Source organism: Zonotrichia albicollis, chromosome 3 (genome assembly GCF_047830755.1).
Source record: "Zonotrichia albicollis isolate bZonAlb1 chromosome 3, bZonAlb1.hap1, whole genome shotgun sequence".
In the NCBI taxonomy this organism is placed as follows: domain Eukaryota; kingdom Metazoa; phylum Chordata; class Aves; order Passeriformes; family Passerellidae; genus Zonotrichia; species Zonotrichia albicollis.
Window position 1 is genome coordinate 14,924,166 of NC_133821.1, and position 17,678 is coordinate 14,941,843.

The 17,678-nt window shown below is 38.3% G+C and overlaps 1 protein-coding gene across 14 annotated transcripts in view; it reads left to right on the plus strand.

The window, feature by feature from the left end:
- The window catches only part of CDC42BPA (CDC42 binding protein kinase alpha), a 186,760-nt gene that overhangs the window by 145,192 nt on the left and 23,890 nt on the right, over window positions 1-17,678 (plus strand). For all 14 annotated transcript variants that reach the window (XM_014268141.3, XM_014268142.3, XM_014268134.3 and 11 more), the window contains 11 exons: window positions 2,570-2,689; window positions 3,398-3,478; window positions 5,729-5,834; window positions 6,570-6,706; window positions 7,350-7,489; window positions 8,367-8,448; window positions 9,589-9,805; window positions 10,575-10,637; window positions 12,217-12,810; window positions 15,309-15,406; window positions 16,795-16,879. In XM_014268141.3, coding sequence (XP_014123616.1) covers window positions 2,570-2,689; window positions 3,398-3,478; window positions 5,729-5,834; window positions 6,570-6,706; window positions 7,350-7,489; window positions 8,367-8,448; window positions 9,589-9,805; window positions 10,575-10,637; window positions 12,217-12,810; window positions 15,309-15,406; window positions 16,795-16,879 — 1,723 coding nt within the window. The remainder of the gene's footprint in view (window positions 1-2,569; window positions 2,690-3,397; window positions 3,479-5,728; window positions 5,835-6,569; window positions 6,707-7,349; window positions 7,490-8,366; window positions 8,449-9,588; window positions 9,806-10,574; window positions 10,638-12,216; window positions 12,811-15,308; window positions 15,407-16,794; window positions 16,880-17,678) is intronic.

Consider the following 17,678-nt stretch of genomic DNA (forward strand, 5'->3'; position numbering starts at 1 on the left):
TGCAAAGAAAACAGAGATGAGTTTTGTTGTAAAAATTGGTACAAAGAAAACAGAGATGGTTGTGTTGTTGCTGGTTAAGCTGGAAAGGTCTATGGTGTTTCAAAAGTCAAGCTGGGTTTTTAAGGGCTTACATCTGTTATCAAAGCAGACTCAGTGAGGATGAATTCCTATCAGTTAAGCTATGTCCATTTTAATCTCATACTGCCACTTCTGTTGTTTTATAAAGATGTGGTGGAAGGGATAAGTAAGCATAGACAGAATTTCTATTGAATGTTCAATAAACAAACAGAATGCCCATCAGCTCCAATGATGTCCTGAGCCATGCAGTTCAAAGCACACTGCTGACTCTCTCAGGCAAGGTTGTTTTTGTTGGTGGTGCCTCCAGTTGAGAAGTTCTCTCTCCTCCAGATGTGTTTAAACACTGGCCAGCTTTGGCTCAGACCTGCACAGTCCTGTGGAAGACAGCAAAACTTTGCAGTTTGGTAGGAAATAGTGAAGTCTGCTTTGGGTAATCCAGTGGATTAGTTTAAAACCAGTTTGAAAGATGCTGGCATGGTCTTCATAAACTGTTGACCATAGTTGAGTCAGGTTTCTTATGTGCTTGGTTCTTCTCATGAAAGCCAGGACCTCAAGATCACTGCAGCAGTACAGCTTAAAGCCCTTCTTTCTGCCCTGAAGGTGGTGATTAAATTCCCTTCTGCGATGGTGGATCAGGTTCTGTGTGTTTTGTGGGCTTTTTATGTTTGTAAGTAAAGTGAAAATGCATTTGTTACTGTTTCAGCAGTTGTCTTCAACCACAAAGGTTTTGTAGCACATTCCAGAAAGGTTTCATCACTGATACCAGGCTTGTACTACATTTTTTCAGACACCATGAAAATTTTTTGGTATGCAGATGCTGCTTTGAAAGGGAAAGCCCTTGGAGTGTCTGGAAACATTTATGAAATGATAGATTAGATCTCCAGGTTTAACTTGTAGGAAAAAAGGAGTGTCTGTTTCTTGCTTCGAAAAAATTTGCCTGTAGTTACTCACTGGGCTTATTTTTTAGTAACTTTTTTAGGGAGGAGGCAGAATTGTTGAAGGTTAAACAGTCTTTGTGTGGACTCCAAGTTTTCACATGTTTAGACTGGATTAAAAAGAAATTTAAAATAATTGAAACATGTTGCATTTGAGGATTTACTACTTAAGGCATCAGTGTTTCTAATACTGGATAAAGCTTTCAATTATTATTTGCTTCTGATAAATCTGAGCACAAAATGTTCACTTTATTGCTACTTTTTGCCTGAATGCTTGAAACACATGATCTAAGTGTAGTAAACAGGTGTATCCCAGTGTGAGAATTTCCCATTTTCATTTCAGAAATTCTTGCAGGCATATTAACATGCCTAAGTTGATTAAATTGATGAGCATTCTCTGGTAAAACTAGAAGCCATCACACTTAACTCACTATTAAAAAAGATAAATTAAAATAAAACTAGGAACTGCACCTGTTGGCTACCATGACTGAGCTCCTGAAGAACAGGACTGTATGTGCATGTATAAAATTGGCTTGGCAATATAATTGATTCCCAAAAAGCAGTAAAGTTTGTGGAATTCTTAGTATTGTCAGTGGCAAATGAGATGAGAAACACTGGAATGTTCAAATGCTTTCTGTAAACATGGCTGCATATTTTAGTTTGCCTGCAAGCTAGGCAAATCCTTGGCAGTGCAGAACTGATGATAGCATTGCTCTAGAAAATCAAGGCATGCCATGAAGCCTTCTGCAGGCCTGCAGCTTTTATTATTAGCGGGAAAAAAGCATTTTCACAGTTTTGGTTTTGTTTTTTTTCTAATATAATTTTACATAGGAAACTTTGCAGAGATGTCTTGTTTTCAAGGAAGAATCCTGCCTTCTCTGATTTTTTCAGCTTTACTAACAAAAGATGACTTGTTACCCTGGATGCCTCTTTGTACCTGTGTGCCTTGTTCAGTGTAGCTCTGTGTTGGGTTTAGTTTCATTCTGTATATCAAGGACTAGGAAAACATTCCCCAGAAGAATCTGTGTTCCTGGTAAGGATGTTTCTGTAGTTCAAATGGGGTGCAAAACCCCCTCAGTTCTCTGTGGATGTACTTATCAGGATATACACTGCTCTGCCTTTTCTCCTGGTTTTCTTCTGAATATGTTTGCAGGAATTTACATGGGCTGTGTGGAAATTCACTTCTAACAAATCCCTGCTACCAGTGGACAAAACCCCATAGTGTTCAGAAAGCATTCACCCTTGAAAAATGCTGAATTGCAAGTGTCTTCAAGTGGTTATCAGGGCCCTGAACTAGCAGCTCTTATGCATGTGCTCACTTCTCAGCAGAAGCCTTGGCGTGTTTACATGCAACAATTTTCATTCCATTTTGTTGCTTTTAATTAGGAAGTTGCTTAAAACTGAATTTTTATCCTCTCAGTTCTCTCTTAGGAATCCTACTGCTCCCATATCTTATTTTGGTAAGAGCTGAGAATTCTTTTTTTAATGATGTCTTTGATTTATTTCTTTGGTTGTTGTTTTTTTTTTTTTTTCCCTCTTTTGAATTGTTCTCCTAGATTGATTCAGTTGAGAATTTTACATTGTCTAATACTCCATCACGGGATGAAGATAGCAAGTCTCACCTCCATTCAAGATCAAGATCTCCTTCCACAGCCAGTGAGATTGAGCCAATTGAGGTACTTCAGTGTTGAAAGATATTTGTCCTTTTTTTTTTTTTCCTCTTTTTAGGAGTAACAGTTTCACTTGTATAAAAATGAGTACTGCAAGTCTTTTGTTTAAGGTGCAGGTCATTCTTCTTAAGCAAGACTGTTTAAGACTTTTTCATGGCCTTCTGCACTAGCGGTGAACTGGGTTTTGGGGAATGTTGCATTTCCTTTCACATATGGGTAATTGAATAGGAATGGCAACTATGAATTAATTATTAGTTGTGGTCTCTCTTCATAACATATCTTCAATCATGAATATCTAAGAAATGTTGGCACAAAGATTGTTATAATATAGTTTGTAAAAATGCACTTTAAAGCCCTGCTGGAAGTCTTGTTATTATGAAATGTTAGCCAGATTCTGCAACTATAATAATACAGTGATGTAATAATTTATCCCTTTTCCCTGATAAAAAAAAAAAAGTGTGTTTTCTAATATTTTATATTAGAGAATATCTAATCAGATGTTTCAGACAATGTGAAGTTGGTTTTAACATTTAGGAGATGAATCTTGCTGAGAAATAAGATTTGTTTTTCTGAGTCCTGCATGAATCAGTTTGGTTTCATGGCTTGGATGCTGGGGAATGGGGTGGGTGGGACAACATGCTCTTCTTCCTTTATCCAGGCTCTCTTTGGTAGTGTGTTCTTGGTGTCTGATTGATCTCTGGGGGCTCTGTGCAGGTTACAGATCATCCTCCCCGTTCCATTCACACGCCCACCATGAGGACAGCGTACATTGGCTCAGGACTCTCTGCACCAAAGGTACCCTTGTGTCAGGAATTCCCACTTTCTGTGTAGCAAGGGCAACGTGGCACTCCTGGGCTACAGCTCCAGGAGAGCTGCTTATCACACTGATCTTACCAGAGCTGCCTGGAAGGGCGTTTAGGAGATGAATATGTGGAGTGTTGATGTGCAAGCTGGTTGCTCTCTGAAATTTACAACCCTTGGTTCTTACATTATGGGATGTGACAAGCTGCGTGTGGAATTCCACAGGCATTGGATTGTAGGAAAACCAGTAGTTTGGACACCAGAAAGAGGTAAATGAGCTAAAATGTGAAGAAAGCAAAGTGCCATCCTAGGAAGAGAGTGTTTTCTGACATGTGGCTGACCAACATGCCTCTCTACTCTTTGCATACAACAAAGTCTCAGATTAGCATGTCTGTGTGCTAGTTAGATGTTTATTCTTGAGAAAAGGCAAAGAGTATCCCTAAAAACAAAACCACAGATTTGCCTGTTTTAAAGCAGTGTAGAGTGAGCACTACAGAAAAAGATTTCCAATTTTCCCGTCTTTTGGCTTTTACCTGCATAAGTACTGATTTTCCATCAGTTGATGAAATCATTTTGCTGTTGCTGAACATGCCAGTATATGCTAATTCCCATGAGATTGTCTATTCAAACAAATGAAGAATAAATACAGGCTTTAAAGGAAAAAAAAACTCTTATGAAAGTTTTGAAAATGACTCAATGGTTTAGCTATCTTCTGTATATTTAAAAATAACAGGTTTTTTGTGCAACTAATAATGAGGTAAGCAAGCCTTTCTAGTAGATCTGTTTCTCTGCTTTGATAAATTGCAAAGTGGCAGAAGATTCACTTGTGTAAAAGAAAGCTAGAAATTTTGAGCAGACAGTGCTCTGTTGGCAGCATCTTAGTAGATCAATTAAAAAAATACTTGAAGTGCCCTTGAAATCATGTGAAACAGACTTTACTGTCTACATAATTTAATTTTTGCAAACATTTTGCTCAGTAAGTAATGACTTGTTTTATAATTTATTATGTCCTCTAAAGAACCTTCTTATTTTTTGATTGCATCAGTGTTTAAAGCTGGGTGTTGTTTCCCTGCAAGTCTCAAAACAGAACATTCTGTAGACAGAATGCTGCCATTGTAACAGCAAGGCTGTCATTAAATCCATATAAGTTTGAGCCCTTAGCTGTGATATCCCATGCTCAGAAAACAGGAAAGTGAATAAAATTTTAACATACCCACTCTCCAAAGTAGTTCTGCAAAATTGTCTTGTTTGAGATCATGTACACAATCAGGTTTTTTTGGGTTTTTTTCTTTGCTGTCATTAAATATGGATATGTTTGAGCCTTTAGCTGTGATATCTTATGCTCTGAAAAACAGGAAAGTGAGTAAAATTTTAACATACCTACTCTCCAAAGTAATCTGCAAAATTGTCTTGTTTGAGATCACATACATGTTTGGGGTTTTTTGGGACAGTCTTTGCATTGACCCTATGTTCTGGCCTTTCTTTATTATTAACTCCTAGTTATTTGCTGGGAGTTTTTATAGAAAAGCAAAGCAGCTTCCTGGATTTTATATAAGGCCATCTGTGAGTCATCCTGCCACATTTTGTGGGCCCTTAGCCTTTATATAGCAGCATCAGCATGGCCATCCTTGAGGAGAGGGACAGAATGAAACCACTTACTCATGTAGTCTGTGTTCCCAAGGAAATATAAAAAAAGAGAAACTCTTTCAAAATCAACTTCATCTATCAACTGCAGCTCTTGCCTTTAGATTGGCTGTTCTGAATTGGCCCTGCTAAACACCATAAAAGGGGGCTCTGCCAGGGATTTCTGGCATAAAATTTTGAAAAAGTTTGCTATTTTCTTTTAACTAAGGCAATACTCCTGGCAGAGGAGCACTGAACTTGCAGCTTAGAAAATACTGTCATGGGTTGACCTGGTGACAGTCAGGTGCTCTCCAAGCACATGATGATACACCATCAACTTCTAAAGTGTAACAGAATCACTTGGGCAGCTTTCCTGTCTGCAATGGAAGCAAACTCATGTTCTGACACAGAGTCCAGTTTCCATGGCCTTGTTGATAGAAGATGCTTTAAATTATCAACAGTGGGTGTAGTGATAAGGAAATTATTTTGGCTCAGATCTCATTTCAGCAAGCACAAACAAACTGTCTGATGAAATTCACCTATGCTCTCTTGTCTGTGAAAGAAATAACTGTACTTGAGAAGTGTTACAGGTGCTAACATCCTTGTCTGCTCATTTCACAGCCTAAAGCTCACCAGTTTGTAGTGAAATCCTTCAACACACCAACAAAATGCAACCAGTGCACATCCCTGATGGTTGGTCTGATACGACAGGGCTGTACTTGTGAAGGTAAGCACTTGGGAGAGCACAACAAATGTGAACTGAAGTTCTTACAGATGCAAATGGCACAGGAAATGTAGTGTGCTGATGCAGGAGTCTTCTGCTTATATTTTGAATAGCAATATATTCTCATGCTTCAGTCTTTAAGAGTAGAAGCCAAACACTTTGAACATACATAAGAGATTGCCCAGTTATCTGGGGACACTCTTATTCCAGTTGGTGGCAGAAGAGCTTAGTTCTGTGTACTCAAAATAGCACTAAGGGGCCACAGGTAGCCCCACAGGTGGCCCCCGGAGTGGTCACAGCAGGGTAAAATTTAATAGACATCCATTCTGATTTATTCCAGAAAGAAGCAGAATTGGTACTGAATGGCAGTTATTCTTGTTGTATGCACACAGAATTATGCTTATTATTTAAAGGATGTTCCAGTGTTTTGTTTACGAGTAGAGGTGGGCCTAGAGGACATAATAGAGATTATATTAGGCTCTTTCTTATCTACGTGAAAGCAAGTGTATCCATAAACTATTTGAAAAAGAGAAATTTGGGATTTAGAGCAGATAAAAACATAAACTTTGCTGTGTGCAGACTTATATTTCTGTCTGTAGCAAAGTTCAGTGAGATTATTCAGATGCTGGTCAAAAAAGCAAAGGGGATTTCTTTGTAAATCTCATCATCATTATCCCAACTTTTGCATTGCACAAGAAATAACCATCAAATCTTTTTGTTTCTTCTCCTCCTCACAAGTGTGTGGATTCTCTTGCCACGTGACCTGTGCAGACAAGGCTCCTGCAGTTTGTCCAATCCCTCCTGAGCAGACTAAGGGACCTTTGGGAATAGATCCACAGAAAGGCATAGGAACAGCTTACGAAGGACATGTCAGAGTAAGTAGGAGGCAACTGCATTTGGAGCACTTAGATTAAATTCATTGTTTTCCAGAGCTGGCATTACTTTGAATATTGGGAGGATAGATTCAATTACATCTTAGGGTAGCAGTTTGGAAACTAAGATATAAATTTTCACAAAGCAGCTCTTAGCATTGTCAGCAGTGATCCTCTCTCCATCTCTGTTGGTCAGTGTGCTTTGGGTTGGTCTTGAGCAGTTTCATCTCTGCAGATCAGATCATCTTCCAGGCTCTGTGGGTTTTTTGAGTCTTTCTGCTAGTACTGTCTGTGGTTACTGGTGTGGATATTTGCACAGAAATATTAAAAGATTTACTCAGCATAGTTTTGGCCATAATTCTGTGGCCAACTAGAGACGAGTTCTTGTCTCCATGTTTCTTAATACAGCTCTGAATGAATTTGTGAAATGAGAAGAAAGAATCTGTGATGCTATTAATTTATTAACTAATATATTGTCTGTCTGTGTTTGTTGGTCTTACTGCTCCTGGGCTCTTGCATATGTTGCTTAACATCATCACTGAATTAAAACTTTCCAGCCCAGATGAGCAAACTGATTTTTGTGCTGTTTGAGTTTTTGATTGCATCTAAACTTACAGGGAGTTGATCAGAATTTATCTTTCTAAAGGTCCCCAAGCCAGCTGGAGTAAAGAAAGGTTGGCAGAGAGCACTGGCAGTGATCTGTGATTTTAAACTCTTCCTGTATGATGTAGCAGAAGGAAAAGCATCTCAGCCCAGCGTGGTAGTGAGTCAGGTCATAGACATGAGGTAAGCTGTTTGCTGCTGGTGGGAGCTTGCCAGAGGCACTGGGAGGTTTTGTTCTGCTTTTCCTTTCTGTCAAATCAGTAAGCAAGCTCCAGAGCTTTTATCAAACCCTTTAATCCATGTTGGAAGGCACTAATTTTCTGGGATGAAAAAAATAAAAGAGCAGTTAGCAGTTACTTGGAGTTAGCCTGAACTACACTTGTTTGTTCCTCTATGGATGTCTAAACTTCCATTACAACATCATGTGCAAAGAGCATCTGTTCAGCTGTGCAGAAGATCTGAAATGAATAAAGAATTAAAAATAACACCATTTTGGAGTTGATAGAGTTTTCAAAGACATAAAACTTTGTTGTAGGGTAAATGTATTACAATTTTTCCTTGAAAAGGGCTGAGTAGTTTGTTCCCACTATCTTCAGTACTACTGAAATACTACTAGCCTCACTGAAGGCTGAGAATATCTAACATAGCAACTAAGTAAAGCTCATCTCTGATCTAAGTTAGTTCATCCAGGAAGCTCCAATCTGCTGAAGGTTATAGCTTCTAGGTGAGTTTGGATTTTTATGAGAGTTGGAGAAGTTGTTCTTTGTTCCACTTATTTTTTAAGTTGGACTTTTGCTTTAAAGGTTTTAATTTATACAGATTAAAAACAGTTACAGAATATCTGAATAGATTTATTTCCATCAGCATTTACCAGGAATTAATTATGCAACATTGCATTTGTGAGTTTTATCTTCAGATACAGATGAAAGCATAATTTTAAAAATCAGATTTCAGTGCTGACTTGTTTCCTTCACTGAACAAGACTATTGAAAAAGTAAAATCCAAACATACAGATTTTGCTCATTAACTCTTTTCCAATTATGTTTATGATCTCCATAAGGGATGAAGAATTCTCAGTGAGTTCTGTCTTGGCCTCTGATGTCATCCACGCCAATCGGAAAGATATCCCCTGTATCTTTAGGGTGAGTATGACACCCTGGGTTTCACAGGATGATGTGTGCTGTGACAGCTCACCAGTATTTTATTTCCTTGGCAAGTTCTGCCCCTGTGGAGTCCATAACAGCAGCAGAAATGCCTAGGGATCTGTACATATATAATTTCTGTGGTAAAAAATAGCACTGGTACATCTAGACAAGCATTCATCTCCGTGTGGGTTGTATTTTTTCATCTTCACAATAAGAGATATTTTCCTCCATTTCTTCTTAGTCATTTGAAATTCTTCTGTTCATCATGACCTTGTACATTTTCATTTCCTCAAGTTGCCCTCTGCTTCTCAATTTAATTCACTGGGTTATTGCTGAAGTCTTTAATTTTTATACTTTTTTTTACGTATGCATTGGATATCTGAAAACTCCCATTCATCAGATAGTCACTATAGAAATTTAGTGCAAAATGCTCATCAAAATTTACATCTAGTATGTAGATATCTAGGATTTTTGCCATTACTGGCTTATTCTAATATTCTTATTTTTGTTCAATATTCTGTTAAAGCTTTGACCTCAGTGAAATTTCCTTGATGTCTTATAAGTTCCACCATCATTTCTTTACTGTCCCTTTGTATTTCAGTCCTTGTTTTTCCAGTTTTTAGACTGTTCATCACTCAGTGTGCTGTGAGGAGATAAAACCTACAAAAGGGGCTTTCCATTTTATCATTAATAGCTGTATCAAATGCATGAAAAGGATCACAGAGCATTCTTTCAATGAAAGCCATTCTTATTGTATTAAAAATTATTAAGGAAATCTGTAGCTCTTGAAAATACAGAAAACTTTATAAAAATGCTTTTTGTTAATTATAAAATTGCTGTGAGAAACAATTGACTGCCCTATTTAGAGCAGACATGCATGAATTATAAAATAAATACAAATGCATTTAAAATAAAGGCAACATTTTCTCTGTTCTTTTAAAATATTCATGTCTGGTTTTCTGCTGTGGGTTCTTGATTAAGTTAAGAGTGTTTTCTATTAACTGAAGAGAAATTTTTACTTCCTTAATTCAGACAACTAATTAAAAGGGCATTTACAGGCATCTGATTCCCTTGTAAAAACGATCATGAGGAAATTATTTATCACTTATATGTTTTGATTTTTTTTTTTTTTTGCAGGTTACAGCCTCCCAGCTCTCTGCATCCAGTAACAAGTGTTCAATCCTGATTCTAGCAGATGGTGAGAATGAAAAAAGCAAGTGGGTGGGCGTGCTGAACGAGTTGCATAGGATCTTGAAGAAGAACAAACTCAAAGACCGCTCAGTCTATGTCCCCAAAGAAGCTTATGACAGCACCTTGCCCCTCATCAAAACAACACAGTCAGCAGCAATCATAGGTATGAAGTTATTTAGAAGTAAGCTCTAAGAAAAATGGGTATGCTAAAAGCATGATTTTTTAGGAAAAAAATGTGTTAGATGGTTATCAACTGAATAGAGAGTAATAGGTGGTGGTTTTATCCCATGTGGGCCTAAGAGAAAAGTGCAAGTTAGTACCCAGCACTTTTGTCAGATCTTTTAAGAGTATTCCCTCTATTCACCCATATTAATAATTATTCACCAATATTCATAATTATGAGTAATTTTGACTGAGAATTGGACATTCCTCTTTTGTTACTCTGTAAACATAACTCCCTAACTGGGCAAAATTAGCACTATAGAGGAGGTGTAAATCACTCACTTCAAAAATCTGCTGGTAGGACCAGAGAGAAGATGTAAGATCAGAGGTTGAATTTAGTAATTTCAAATAGTACTGCATAAAATATGTTAAACTCTGATTATGTAAATTATTTCAATATAATAATATAGTTACTTCAAAGCTGGTGCTAGACTTAAGTTCTCTGAACAATTTATTAAAAATTATGTTTCTAGCTGTTACTTTAACTAACAGGAGAAATGGGAAAATACTTCTTTTTTGAGAAATTTGAAGGATTAGGAGGTTGCCAATTTTTTTAAATACATTAATATATTAGGTTTGGATTTATAAACAATTATTTCAATATATTATTAAAAACTGTCTCTGTTAATGAGAATTATAACTATTGTTTATGTGATTCATAAAGTACTTCCAAAGAAAAATAACCTTTTTTTTTTCCCTTAATGTCGTAGACCATGAAAGAATAGCTCTGGGGAATGAAGAAGGGTTGTTTGTTGTGCATGTCACCAAAGATGGTAAGAAACTAGGAACTGGTAATAATTTCCCTAATACTAAATCATCTTATTCAGTATCTTCTGGTTTAACTTTTCATTATTTACTACATTATCAGCTGGACAGCTCCATGAGAGACCAAAAGGTGTTCTGTGTGCTCTCTGTTTGGGTGTCCTTTCCAATATGAAGGTTTTGGAATACAGTTGAAGTTTTTTCCCCCCATTTTTCCCCCAGCTGTCTCAATACTGATTTCAGACCAGGTTGCTCAGGGCTTTATCCAGTTGCGTGTTGAAAATCCCCAAGGATACAGGTTCCATGATCTCTCTGGACTGACTGTTGCAAATTACTCTCACAGTGCAACACTTCCTTTGTATACTCAGCAGAAACGTCCCTCATTTGAATTTCCTGCTGTGCACCTCAGCAAGAATCATGGCTTAATCCTTTGTGTAAACCCCTTCTTGGTACTGGAAGTGAAAACTTCTGTGCAGTACTGCAACATGTGCTAACAGATTGCCCAAATTAATTCAACAAATGTCATGTTTAGTTGTATGCTTCAGCTCTGAGGCTTTTTCTTGATTCAGTAGTTTTTTGCTATAAACTATTTTTGAAATGAATGCTGAAATAATACACTTGTTGTTAGTGCATCAGATCTGCTCCTCCCATTTCTGATGAGGAGGAACCAAAGGTTCATCCAGAATTTGCACATCTTGTGTTATTAAAACACTAGTTTTGGTTCTGTACTTATTAATACTGCAGGGAAGCAATAAAGGGGATTTCTTGGGTGTCACTCTTGCACCAAGGATGACACAGGAACAGTCAGGAGGCAGGATTGTAGAAAGAGCAAAGAAGGCTTTATTCAAGAGAACCACGTGGTTTTATAGAGTGATACCATAGATGTTATTTGATTGGCTAACTAACAAAAACACCTTCCTCATACGCTGTTCTTGAGAAGAACAGAAAGATGGAGTAGAAACACACCACCTGCAGATTGCTTATACTTAACAAGTTACCATATCCTTACGACTCCCTAAAAATTCTCACAAGCTGCTGTGAGAAACACTTCCCGTTTCTCTCTCCCTGTCCCATGGCGTCCACATTTGGGTTTCTTTCCTAGTTCATCTTTACAAATACATGTTATAATCAATTCACACGTCACCATTACTTACTTGATTTTGTGGGGGGCTGTGGTGGTGTTCACAAGGGTCCCAGGAAGAGTGAAGAGATGAGAATCTTGGCTCCATGTTTCAGAAGGCTGATTTATTATTTTATGATATATATATATTATATTAAAAGGAAATTATATATTAAGACTATACTAAAAGAAAAGAGAAAGGAGACATCAGAAGGCTAGAAAAGAAAGAAAAGGAATGATGATAAAATCTTGTGACTGACCAGAAACAGCTGGACTGTGATTGACCATTAATTAAAAACAACCACATGAGACCAATCACAAATGCACCTGTTGCATTCCACAGCAGCAGATAATCATTGTTTACATTTTGTTTCTGAGGCCTCTCAGCTTCTCAGGAGAAAAGACACTTACAAAAGGATTTTTCCTAAAACATGTCTGTGACAGGGGGCTTGTTTTGATTTTTCTTTCAGAGATTATCCGTGTTGGTGACAATAAGAAGGTCCATCAGATCGAGCTCATCCCGAGCGAGCAGCTCATCGCCGTAATCTCAGGACGGAACCGCCACGTGCGGCTCTTCCCCATGGCCGCCCTGGATGGAAGGGAGACTGACTTCTATAAGCTGGCAGAGACCAAAGGCTGCCAGGCCGTCGTGTCTGGGCACGTGCGCCACGGGGCCCTCACCTGCCTGTGCGTGGCCATGAAGAGGCAGGTGCTCTGTTACGAACTCAATCAGAGCAAGACGCGCCACAAAAAGATCAAGGAGATCCAGGTGCAGGGGAACGTCCAGTGGATGTCCATCTTCAGCGACCGTCTCTGTGTAGGCTACCAGTCAGGTTTCCTCAAGTACCCCCTCCATGGGGAGGGTGGCGCGTACAGCCTGCTCCACCCGGACGACCACACGCTCTCATTTATCTCACAGCAGCCAACTGATGCCATCTGTGCAGTCGAGATCTCAACTAAAGAATACCTGCTGTGTTTTAGCAGCGTCGGGGTTTACGTCGACTGCCAGGGCCGAAGATCCAGGCAGCAAGAGTTGATGTGGCCCGCAACTCCATCTTCTTGCTGTGAGTTGTGCTCTGTGTGTGTGTCTGTGTGTCTGAAGTGATCTCTGCTTGTGTTGATATCCACGGGAGGTGGAGTTCTGGGCTAATTACCTGATAGGTTAATGGATGCTCTCAGCCACTGTCACCATTTTCAGTCTAGCTGGAGGTATCAGACCCCAGGAATTCCTCTGGCTGCCCTGGAGGACTCGAGACCCTGACAGGGGGCTCAGAGACCTTGGCATGGAGTCAAAAACACCCCTGCCTTTGATTGAGCCCTTGGAAAAAACAATTACCAAGCTTATATGAGGATTTACAAGCCATGAAAGTTTAACTAGAATGATAGTTAGCTTGTTACAATATAGAAAAGTAGAATTTTGAGGTTTTAGAATGGGGGTTCAGAAGCCAAGATAGAGGGATTTGGGCGTGCCTTGTCCTTCTTTCTTTTTCTTAGCCTCCATTTTCTGGGTGATGTTGGCACGTTTGGATTGGTTTAGAGTAGGGAGCACACTGTCTAACATAGGTGGTGGGTGTTGGGAAATTATTGTAAATCATGTACACATGGTTTTTAGTATAAAAGATAGCACCACCTCTGAGGCAGTCAGTGTGCCTCAACCCAACCTGCCAGACGGACCTCGGCGGGTTGGAGAAAGAATGTTATAGATAACAGCTAATAAATACAAATAAACAACCTTGAAAACCAGAACAGAAGAATCCTGACTCCTCCTTTGGCTGCTGGGCTGGGAAAAGAGACTCTGACACATCTTGGGGTCATCATGACCACAGAGACTCTGAAAAGAGGGTTTAATCCTCATTTATGCTAGTTTCAGCAACTCTGGCGCTGACATCTACCTGCTGGAACACAAAGAGGATTCATGAGTCAGGATTTCTAACTCTAAAACAGCCAAAATTTCAGGTTCAACAGAGGCTAATTGGAACTTTATGTATTTGCTACCACCAATGCTGACCTGTTGTTATTTAAAGTCTTGGAATGTGATTGTACTTTGATTCCAGCTTTCTTCATGCTGAGAGTCACTAGGATCTGGTAGTTTGACTTGCTTTTCTCTAATGGCATTTGTTCCTACTTACTAGTCTGTTTTGTCTTTTCTTTCTTTATTTGTTCATTCTTTCTTCCTCAGCAGGTTTTGTCAACAACCTTCTTTTTCATCTCCTCTCTCCTTTTTCAAAGAGTCACTAAGTTTCCCTCCTGTCTCTCTCTCCCCTTCCAAAATACAATGCATAGGAGGCGGCATAAAAAATATATTTCATAACCTTAAGAAAAATACTGTAATTTTTCAAGATTTTAATTTCCACCAAGGTCTGTTAAACATTTATTGCACGTTATTTCAAGGCTGGGTCTTTATCTCTGTGACAGTTTTAAGGGAAAAAAACCAAACCTGAATGTTTATCTTTTTAAAGTCTTTCTGAATGCAGATAAAGATTAGCCAGATCTGCACTCAGAGTAGTGAAAAAGCCCAATTCTGTGTTGATTTTTAGAACAGTCTGCCTTCTCACCTTGCTGTGGCAGCAGTCCAGTCATACTGTAAAGAGGAGAAATATTTCACCTTGCTTGAGTGAAGGCCCTTCTGAGTATGGAGGGAGCAACATTTGCAGGGTGTTTGCCAATTTCAAGCAATTTTACTCAATTGATTATTACAGTGGACTCAGACAAGGAATTAATCAAAACAGAAGGTTATGTGATGATTGAAAAATGTGTATTTTTCACACATAGTTCATCTACACTTGCCATTGTTATTTGTGACAGTTTTTTGCTTGTCCTAAATGAAGTCATTTGATGATGATCATTTCCAGCTCACAATGGAGGTGTATTTTATAGCAAAAGCTGTTACATTTAAGCACAGCTTGGATGCTGTTGTTAGTCTTGGCAGACTGGGGCAGTCTTGTTGCCGACATGGAAATACTGAATTCTCCTTTAGAAGTGGTCCCAGTGAAACAAATTTCATCCTGGGGAAATGTGCCAGATAAGTAGCAGAAGATTTCTCTTTACAATCCAGAAAATGAGAAGAGAGAATTAGAGTTAAGGAAATATGACTTTTATGACTGTGTCATGGTGCTTAGTTCCAAGTGATGCTCATTTAGTGCATAGTCCAAAGACTCAGAGCTCAGTTCATTCAACTGGCAGTTATTAAATAGAGCATTTTCCTACCACATCATTAACAATAAGTGAGCTCTTGTTAAAAATGGAGCTTTTAGGAGGAAAAAGCCTTTGAAATACATGAGGATTTGGCAGAGTAAACCATAGTGTTTTACAGTTCAGAAAGTAGGTTTTCAGCAAAGTTAAAAGTCATGGAGGTTGTGCGTTTTTGGGTGGTGCTGGTTTGCCTTCAGAATAAATTTCTTGGTCATTTTTGAGTTAAAGCGCATTTTTCAAAGCTTGTTGTTGGATTGTGGAGCACTGGTTTTATTTTTTTAAATAAATACGGTTAAACTGTAAGAAATTGTCTATTTTGGGCTGTGTCCAAAAGCAGTTGACACAATGCCTCATCATTCCCCCCTCCCAGGTTACAATGCACCATACCTCTCTGTGTACAGTGAAAATGCAATTGATGTCTTCGACGTGAACTCCATGGAGTGGATTCAAACTATTCCTCTCAAAAAGGTAACTTCCCATTTCAGTGTGGGCCAAGCACTATGTCCAGAACCAATACTGCTCATTAAAACTGCTTGTGGGAACATAATTGAATTAAAAGAAGAGCTACTGCAAATAAACTCATGCTTATTTTTTTTTAAATAGAAGATAGAAAATGTATTTTTCATGTGGTTGCACTGTTTTACCACATGAGTGGTCAATCTGGAGCATATGGCTATGTTGGATTTACTGATACTGTTGTAATAATGAGAGGAATTAATTGGCATTAATTACATATGGCTTCATTGGGACTGATTGTGATTATTACCAGAGGATGGTGGATGTTAAGATAATTACACAGGCCTTCAAAAATCTATCTCCTGCTGCTCCTGAACATATGGTAGACAGACAGGGTTAGAACATTTTGTTTCAAGCAGTAGAAACACCAACAACAGGATGATGTCAGTTTGCATCTCTTATCAAAAGGAAGATGTTTCTGAAAACTTGACACTTCCTTGGTATTTAGAAGGTGTTTGCTCAGCTGTATTTTGGAAAGAAAAGAGAAAAGTCAATTTTTTTCCTTGTGGTTTAGACTGACTTCAGCTTTGTGTCAGGGTCAACACAATTCCTTTACTGGCATTCCAATGAGACAGAGCTGCAGGACATTGCCCCTGTGGTCTTGTGTTGGTCATTCAGTCTCTGAATATCAATTTCCCATGTGCCAGATGCAAACCAGGATATTCTGGCAGTGCTGTGAGGATACATAATGCAAAGATCAAAGTGCTCAGCTATTAACCATTTTGAAGAGAGACCAATCTGGACTTTTATGGGGAAGTTCTTTCTGGTGTCCAAACTTTGAGTTATTAAGCAGTTGGAGCATTTTTTTCCCCTACACAGTAGAATGTGATTTAATACTTTGATTAATATTTGGCTCAAGACTTCCCTTTTAATGGAAACTACTTTCAGCAAACAAAATTGCTACACTTAGGAGTCTCAGAAATAGCCATTTATTATGAAGAGTCTGTTTCTAACACAATTTACAGAGTGTGGAATGCCTCTTTCACTTTTATGCTGGAAATCACAAATACCAGTAGGTTTTAGCAGTCTGTGTGTGCTCTTATCAAGCTGCAGAGCATTATTGTGACATGGTGCTAACACAAAGTAAAAGCTCAGCTTATTGCTTTGTACATCTAATGGAAAAATTGAGTTCATATATGAAGTAGACTTGTAACACAACTATTCATTTAAATGCTGGGAGGAATGGTGTTAAGCCTGTGTCTTGAAGTGGAATTTAAAGCAACCCTCTCTATACTCATTCTCAAAAAGTTTAAAATTCTTTTGAACTCTTCTTTGTGGTTTTAATGACTTGGAATTGTTACTCTTGAGAGTGTTACAAGGACTGTTTTTCCTTGTTTCAGGTACGACCCTTGAATACAGAAGGATCACTAAACCTTTTAGGCCTGGAGACAGTCAGATTAATATATTTCAAAAACAAAATGGCAGGTAAGTAAAGAGAAGCCAATTTTCATCATCCACATTTTTGTTTAGAGAGAACATTTGTCTGCATCTGTGCATTGCATAAAGGAATCTCTTAAATGTCTGTGGGCTTGTTAACTTGGGAAAAAGCTAAAGCTTATGGATTTCACAGTGTTTGCAATGCTGTCTCTTCTCTGAACTTCTTTTGCCTTTTGAATATTCAATAAAGACTTGAATGAAGACTGGAACTAGAAACTAGAATGACTGGATGCTCCCTCCAAATGTGGGATCACCTGCCAGAGCACTGCCTGAAAAAGCCTGCACAATTAAAAACTTCAGTAGTCATTTTGGCAGCACCAGATTAAAATCAATACTATATTTAACCTTCAATACTATATTTAACCCTTAATACTATATTTAACAAATGTTTCCCAAGCATTTTAAAGTAATACAATGTATTTGTAACTTATTTTTAGGGCCAGCTATGATTGTGTGCCACAATTTTAGCTTCAAAAATCTGTTTTTATTACAAGTCTTTCTGACTTTTTTTTTTACTTTTTAGAGCCCTTTCATAAGCATGGTCCTGAGTAATTTCCTAAAACTTTTGCTTAACCTCTTAGGTGGAGAGGGGACATGCTCTGTTTCAACAACCAAAAGCTATAAATTTTTGTTAACAACTTTCTGAAAGCAGTGGAAAGAAACACTCTAGGAAAATGTACTGCTGCTGGCACTGTCTCAGTGCTTATTTCAATTGCCAGCAAATTAGTACAAAAGGAATGGCAGTGGTGGAGAGGAGAAATATGCTGGAAGTATGTCTAGAGCATTT